Below are 8,417 nucleotides of genomic sequence, written 5' to 3'. Positions count from 1 at the left end.
ACTTCCCACGTCCTTCCAGGTCGAGAAGGACCCATCCACTACCACCCTCTGGGTGTGACTCTCTAACCAGTTGGTGACCCATTGGACTGTTAGGGTGTCTACGCCACAGTCCCCCAGCTTCCTAATGAGAATGGGGTGAGAGACAGTATCAAAAGCCTTCCTGAAGTCTAGGAAAACTATATCCAGTGCCACCCCTGCATCCAATGATTTAGTGACCTGGTCGTAAAAGATCTTCACATCTGACCCCCCGCCTGGGCGGAAGAAAAGACTGGACTCAAATGAGTCCAGCCAGGTAGTCATCAAGCCTCTTCTTAAAGATCCCCAGGGTAGGAGCCAGTACCACTTCCCTAGGAAGTTGGTTCCAGCTCCTAGCCGCCCTAACTGTGAAGTAGTTCTTGCGGATGTCTAATCTAAACCTACTCCCTAATAATTTGTGTCCATTGTTCCTTGTCAATTCGGTATAGGGGAAAAGCAGTCCCTCCCCTGTGCTGCTGCCAGGCGCTCCCTGCTGTAGCCACTGGGAGCCCACACTGGGCTGTCCTACAGCTGCTCTGCGCTACCACTGCTGCCCTGCTGGCCAGCCTGGAGGTGGCGGTGACGGTGGTGGAGAGTCAGGGCATCCTGTAGGCTGCAAGTGGTTGCAGCAGGAAGTGCCTGGCAGCAGCGAAGGGGAGGGATGCTTTTCCCCTGCACCGAGGAACAGTTTCTGCCCTGCCACCACCACTGCTCAACGCAGGTGAGTCTGGAGCAGGCAAGAGGCAGGCTGGGTTGGGGCTATGCACACAGGTCCCCACCAGTACCACGGAGCTAGGGCCAGCAGCAGTGGCAGCCAGAAGGAGCTGCCACTGCCTGGGCTGCCTAGAAAGGCAGTCCAGATGTGGAGCAGCCCCAGCCCCACTACATGCCCAAGGGGTAGCAGGATGCACTATCGCCGGATGGTCCTTAGGCCAGGCGGGATTGAGGGACCCACTGTGAGCTGGACAAAGACCCTCTGCAGGCTGGATCTGTCCTGCAGGCCATATTTTGTCCACCCCTGCCTTAGCCTCTGCCTGGGATCCTACTGGTAAGAACAAGCTGTAACTGAATTCAGTGAATCAGGGAATTGAGGCAAAGTGAACTGGTCATAGCAACAAAGTAAGATAGTACCCTAGCAACAGGACAGATGGGTGTCCTGAAGCCCAGAGAAGAAGACATTATAGAATCAAGTCTAAGGATAACAAGAGATTGCAACAGAATTTTCCTGGTGCTTGGTGCCCTCTCTTGATGCACGGCACAGCTATCACCAGGAAGGAGTACTACCAAATACTAGGCCCAGGGCATCCACTCCCACCCCCTTGATCTCTGAGCAGACCAACAACAAAGGTCATCCTATGCCTAGAAACCCATTGTACTAGTCAACAAAGGCTCAACCATTTCTTTAGGCAAGGAACACATCTGACCTCCTTTGATTTCCCCTGCTTGAGTAACAAGGAATGACCCATTTACAACTGGGTCAACTCAGAGCAGCCTTCAGCACAAGTCTAGAGCAAGATTCAAATGAACACGTCTGATGCTGTAGTGAGACATCTTAACCACACTGCCACTGCATTCAGAATCCCTTTGCTAAAAGGAGCAAGTCCTAGCAGTAACCCACTGGCTAGCAGCTACTCCAGGACTCTCTGGAGAGCTGAACAGAAATGTACTGCTTGCTCTCATTGCCTACATCCACCTCACCCCGAACTTGGCCTCCTGTCACAGTTGTAGGAAACTACCCCCTCAAATTGACATTATATGGGTGTCCATCTGATTGCACATGGCCACAATTCTTTTATGGTCTTTATCTGTCTGCAGACAAGGTTCTTTAGTCTTATTTTAAGCTCAACCTGACAAGTGGAGAGAGACAAAAAAGGGATGAGACTATAAAGTCACATGGCTGAGAAAAGTTTAATGGGAAAATTTCACTTCTACTAGGATCATGTGTATGTAGTGGGATTGTGTGTGTGCTGTACAGTGCATGTGTTTACGTGTGTGCACCTGCTAGTATTTTCTTAGTAATAAGAAGCATCACAGTGTTGCTAATTCTCATAATCCTGTCATGCATCTTGCAACAGTTTCTCTTAAATCCCCAATTCTTTGGACTGAGAGAGTCCAGGAGAATCCTGAATTTTCTTTAAAGGTTTCTAGTCCTCATGATTACAAAAAAAAAGATGGAAAACACAATCTGCATGCAACTTAATGTGTCAGAACCTAGGTGGCGAAAAAAAAGAAACCCAAAAAGGTCAGCTGACTGTCCGGGACATTTTAAGCCAATTTCCTGATTTAAGGGGGCCTAACTCATGATATTTTGTATACCTGAAGTGCGGGTGGCCATGCTGATCATACATCATGTTTCTGAAGACAGTGGACTTGTTCATTCACGGTTACCTGTTCCCCACTGAGATAACTGTTTAATTCTCTTCCTTCTATCTGGTTCTGCAGCCTGGGATCAGGACTTGCTAAATTCTTGCAAAAGCCACTGGCCTTGGGAGAGCTGAAAGGAATGAACCTGTGGGCTGCCTGCTTCATGTGCCTGCTGCTGGTCTGCCTGGACCTGCCTGACACTGACTGTCGAATCCACGAGCGATCCATGGAAATCAGGAGTAAGTCCCCACATTAATTGCAGCAGCAAGGCCAGCTCCTGAGCTAGTGAAGACAAGCGTAGATCCCAAATAACAATGATCCCCGTCTCCTCCTTCTCCCTGCCCACCCCATGCTGCTCTTAATTTTAGCCAGTATGTCCTGGTGAGTTAACCAGCTTGAGTTAAAAACACCATTACACTCAAGTTACGTGTGGACAGGAGTTAGCTAGTAGCAATACTTGAGTTACAACCTGAGCTAACTGTGCAGGGAAGAAAAGCTCATTATAGTTTCATAGTTTCTAGGGTCGGAAGGGACCTGAGCATATCATCTAGTCCGACCCCCTGCCATGGCAGGAAAAAGTACTGGGGTCAAACGACCCCAGTAAGGTGGTCATCCAACCTCCTCTTAAAAACCCCCAGGGTGGGAGCCTGCACCACCTCACTTGGGGCTCTAGCCAGGCCTGACAAGGAGGCCCAGGCATGGACTCACATTGTTTCCTCAGCCCTGGCTCTCCTCCAAACAGGTACTTTCTCCTATGAACTTTGGAGATCAGTAGGTCCAATGCTGAGCCGGACTAGCAAAAAAAAGCAGTGAACTGAAGTCATGAACTTGACAGGCCTCGTGGCCTACTTCCAACTCCCCAAGTCCTTCCTCTGCAGCACCACTATGTCCTCTTCATTAGTATTTCTTATGCCATTAGACTAGGCTGCTTACCACTGACAACACTGCAGGTATAACAGACCTTTCCCTCAGCCTCATGTTCTCATTATATCCCGGAATTTTGTTTTCCAGACCCCGACATTGACCCTTCCTGGTACACTGGCCGTGGGATCCGACCTGTAGGAAGGTTTGGCCGGAGGAGAGCTGCTGGGGAGAGCCTCCAGAAATCTGGCTATGGACATCGGCAAGCTTGCTTCCCTCTAGAAGAAAGCAGTGAATCCATCCAAGATGAATGAAATTACTAAGAGAAAGAATGAATATAAATGATGATAATAAAAGAACCTTTTTCCTTTCTTTTCTCCATGTTCCAGCCTCTCTTCTAGGCAAATGAAAATGCTTGGTCTCATTTCAATGTATTTTTGTGGCTATACATTATATCAACCAAAGAGCAGTCAATAATTCCAGTAGTTTGGACAATTTTCCTTGGTCTGTTTTTGTTCCTCCATCCCCCACCACCTTTCTTTACTTCCTCCCTCCTCATCTTACTTTTGCTTTATGTCCGTGGTGATTTATAACAGAAATTCTCAATTTGGAGCTGTACTGGTGGGGGAAAGAAATACAAATCCTATTGTTAATGATCTTCATAGAGTATGGGCTCTTTTATACAGATCAGCACAATAATAAAATCTGAGAACCTGGCTTTTCACCTGTTTGCTGTAGATTCAGATGAAGCTGACTTTTCATAACTCTTCTTGACACTCATGGCTGTAGGACACTTGCCCCTAAGATTGCTTGCCTCCCTTCTCCACAATACCACTACTATAAATATTGTCTTTGGACTGGATGACTAGACCAAGCAACCTGCTGTTAAAGGTTAGGTTCAGAATCTATCTGAAAACAGGTAGAACATTAAATATCCCCACTCTCCTGACTAAATATCTCACACCATATGGAAACGCTCATTATTTATGAAGCTGGTAATTCAGGATGACTATTTCAGTAGTGATACTGATCCTACATATCTGGCTTTGCAGCCATTCAGACTGCTGAAGTCTTGTTGGGCATTTAGGCATTTCCACCCACATAACAATCCCTCTATTTGTCTGGCTCACTTGAATTGGCAATTGATTTTTCTACCTTGCACTTATTTTAGCTGGTCACCCGTGCTGGTGTGCATCAGATTTGCCTGCAACTTACACAGACAGTAGTTGATCTAACTGCACTTTCTGGCCTTAAAATCTATCAAGCAACATGGTGCTTAATCTTTATAGTCCTTTCTTCCTTCTACACCAACTTCCAATTTAGTATGTTCTGCTGTCTTCATACTTTTAAACATAGGACTGGAAAGAACCTCCTCAGTCATGAGTCCAATCCCTGCTACCTCAGGTAGCCACTTCATATCATTTCATTCATATATTTACCAAGTTCTGTCTTAAAACCACACAGAGGGTTTTTTTGTGTCCCCACTAGCCCTATTGGAAAGCTGTTCCAAAACTTCACTGCTGTATTGGTTAGAAATCAACCAAATCTTAATTTATAACTAGTTTATACCCATTTGTTCTTGTGCCTTTGTAACCAATACACTGTTGCTGGATTACACCGAGTTGTCTTTAATGACTTCACCATTGCTGCCCTGTAGCTTATGACAGCATAGCCACTCAGATGGGATGCCATGATATGATGTGGTAGATAAAAAAATCAAGGTCCTGACCCAGCATGTTCAGCAATAGCCTAAACCTGAACTTACTTTGCTTCTGTATGTGGAGAGGAAAGAAATCAGAGGAAACAAACAACAAACCAGTTTGTACTGGGTGTTCCAACCTTCATCAGGAGACTTCCAAATGAATAGGATTACTGCTGGAGAGTGTCCCTGGCTTGACTAAATTATTGCTCCCATATGTCAATGGCCAGGAGGTGCTGAGATAAGAGAAATTGTATCAGTGAAGCTCATCCCCTGCCACATGCATGTACCATCCAAAATATTTTTTCAAACATCCCTTGTCTACACTTGCCTGGTTCTGCCCCAGAAATTCTGATAACAGATAGCTACCATGACTGCCCAGGTGCCAGAGCAGTTATAATGCAAGAAGGCGAAGTGCACCCCAAGAAGGCACCGGCAGCTGAAAGAGACACCAAATCCATCCTAAGAGCGTCTGCATGTCCTTTCTGCTGAACAGTGCAGAACCTTTACTCTGCTTTGCAGAGGCAGAAAGGAGCTGTGCTTTCATAGAGGGACTTTGATGGTGGACTTCAAATTCTGTCAGCAAATATTATAGTGTAGACTAGGTCTCAGGAAAGCAAAAAATGTCAAGGGGAGTTGAGCAAGAATCTGGTTCCTCTGGCCTCTCGGTGAACTATAGTGACACAGATTGATGTTGACATATAGCCCTACTGCATAGCCTGCAGAGCTATGGACCTAGAGTATCCCTGTGCTCAGGGAAAAAAAGTGAAGAACTGAACCCCTCTAGCACGAACAAGTGTTGGTGAAAAAAATGGCACCCAGCATCTATGTAATAATAACACAAAGTCAGGGCACGTACAGGAAAGGCAAGGGCTTTTGATTGCTTTCTGCCCTGGTCCACCCTCTGCAATTTTAATAACTTTATTGGGTCTAACAGAGGTTTAAGGGATGGTTTTAGACCTGATTATCCTCCCTTAAACCTGTGTGATTTGGGAGTCATCCCAATGAAGGCAGTGAAGAAAATTTTCCACTGGCAAAAGAGATGTACAGGCTACTCCATTTAAAAGCATGCCCTCAGCTGAATGCTGAATTAACAATGCCTATGCACTTACCTGGCGTATATGCTTAGCGCCAACTTAATGTATACAATTCTCATTAACTAGAGAAGTAGCCTGTGCAGGTTTTTCACAGACATTTAAGGCTTATTATCTTGTTTTCCAGACTGGCTTATGCCTCTAATAAGAGCTTCAAAATTGACAGGACCAAGACAGTTCAGGGCTGTTTTAGAAACCTTGAAATTGATGGTACCTAGTTAGTTTCACCAATTGTGCACTATAGTAGCCTTACAAATTTGGGGCTAGGAGTTCCTATGCACTTACGCAGTTCAAGCACTTAACATGCAGATAACTGGAGTTTGTCATAAGGTAGGTAACAGGCAACAAACTGTGACTGGTATTGGGTTGCACGGGGAAGCAAATTTTGTATATATCCAGTACACATACAAGTGTGCAACACTTCCTGCAAAGAAACACTATTAAGCAAATGGAATGACTTGCATAGGGCTCCTATGATGGTATAGTTTTAAGGCTCTAGAGGTGCTGCAATCTGCACCCTTCTGCATGAGATGGAATGGGCATGTCTCAAAGTAAGTCAGGTAGGGAAAGGGTTAATTTGCTACAAAGGGAACTAAGTACCATCCCCAGATATCAGGCTCAATCTGCCAATTACAGAGCCCAGCTTTTTATAATTAGCAGAGCAGGTGTTTAAGCAGGACAAGGAAGGGTCTTAAGAGTTTTTAAAAGGAAGAGACTGGCCTTCTTAGAAGCTATCTAGGAGATGGGCTTCTTTACTTCTAGTAGAAGAGTGCACTTCTGAGAAGTCTATCAGATAAGTGTTTAATTTCCCTTTTGTTTTTAAGCTACCAAGAGTAAAAGAAACCTGCCAGGAAACTTGGCAGCTAGTTCTATTTAGCTAATCAATACCCAGTTTGGTTTCCTTTGCTGGAAACCAAGCTTCCTCTGTGAGCCATGCTGACTGAGTCTAAAGTTGATTTATAGCCCTGCTGCACAGCCTGCAGAGATATGAACCTAGGTTGTTCTCATGCTTAGAGGGCACAGACCATTCCTCCCCACCTACGCTGGGTTCTCTTTTGAGGTCTGGTACTACAGCTCCAGACAAGCTTCTGTGTATGTCAAGATCTGGAAAACATACCTACCCCTAAGGAAGCATGTGGCCAACAATATTTGGGATAGCTTATTAAATACTGTATGTATTTAGGTCTAGAGGGTACCTGCATGTAAGCAATGGGTTTATGACTAGAACCTCAGATTCTGCTATCACATGATATCATTGGTATTTCATCTCTCACTTCCTTTCCCTGCATATTAGTATCTTGCACCACTCATTTGAAACTGCTATAGCTAATAAAATGGCTCAGTTAGAAATCCCTGTTATCACAAGCTTGTGACTCTGACCATGTCTTTCAGATCAAGCTTTTCATGCTTGGTCTACTGTGGAATGAGATTTTTTTCCCCAAAAAATGGTTGAGCAAAGTTCCTTCAGACTTTTTAATAATGATCTTCAAAGTAAGAAAAGCCACCACTTGGCGCGCACAGTTTTGGGGGAAAAACATTACTTTCTTCTGCTGGAAAGCTTGCAAGTAGGTCTTTGAATGATATGCCCCATACTTCATGGATGCTTTCTGTGATTAGTTACCAAACTTAATGAGTTGAAAGCAAATCTGTAAATTGTTTATGTGATATACACAAGGTAGCTTGACTGCCTTCCTAATCTACACATGATTTGCTAGAATGGCTATACTGGGAGCTCTTTGTGTAAATGCCTACACTGGAAAGAGTGGCCTGACCGGTATAGCACTTCCTCAAATGAAATTATTTAATCCAGTAGAAGATGGCTTTTTGCCAATGTAGAACTATTGTGGGAGGACATGTAGACTGGGGCAGGGGGGGACAGTACCTCTAACCAGCTTTACCATACTGAGAAGCATCTAGGATAGATCCTTTTTTCTGTCCAAAGGCCTGATTCTCCTGAGTACATCAGGGTTATTGTGCCACTTTGTGTTGCAATGCATCATATCCCTTGCTTCCCCTTCCAACCCCACTTGCACCTTCTCCCTCACTTCACTCTCACACTCACTCTCACACTTACACACCTCGATAAATATATGCTACAGCAGTACTGCCAACCTCAAACATTCAAATCCTGAGTCAGGATCCCCCAAAGAACTTAATATTTCTTTGAGTCTTGGTGCTGATCTGTGAAGTTGCTCTGGTTCTTATTCTTGTGCTTTCCTCTATAGTCATCAGACCTAAAAAATTTCCCGTTAAATGATTACTTAAGAATTTTAGTTTTAATTTGATTCCAGCAGCTGGGGGCTCTGAAATCCCCTGCTGAACTCCTCCTCTCCCCTTCCCCCCCCCCCCCCGCCGCCCAAATCATGATATTTTCAAAAAACACT

At 44.9% G+C, this 8,417-nt stretch overlaps 2 protein-coding genes across 3 annotated transcripts in view; one reads left to right on the top strand and one right to left on the bottom strand.

Annotated features, from left to right (window-relative positions):
• PRLH (prolactin releasing hormone) overlaps positions 1-3,962 on the top strand; it is a 9,944-nt gene extending 5,982 nt beyond the window's left edge. For both annotated transcript variants that reach the window (XM_019523342.1, XM_019523343.1), the window contains exons 2-3: positions 2,458-2,618; positions 3,391-3,962. In XM_019523342.1, the coding sequence (XP_019378887.1) occupies positions 2,519-2,618; positions 3,391-3,554 (264 nt within the window). In that variant the 5' untranslated portion in view covers positions 2,458-2,518 and the 3' untranslated portion in view covers positions 3,555-3,962. The remainder of the gene's footprint in view (positions 1-2,457; positions 2,619-3,390) is intronic.
• Positions 1-8,417, bottom strand: part of RAB17 (RAB17, member RAS oncogene family) — a 64,011-nt gene that overhangs the window by 34,038 nt on the left and 21,556 nt on the right. The window lies entirely within an intron of this gene.

Source organism: Gavialis gangeticus, unplaced genomic scaffold (assembly GCF_001723915.1).
Source record: "Gavialis gangeticus isolate Ggan-Ray unplaced genomic scaffold, GavGan_comp1, whole genome shotgun sequence".
Taxonomy (NCBI): domain Eukaryota; kingdom Metazoa; phylum Chordata; order Crocodylia; family Gavialidae; genus Gavialis; species Gavialis gangeticus.
Note: the sequence above shows the minus strand (reverse complement) of the source record. Positions and strands in the feature narration are given on the sequence as shown.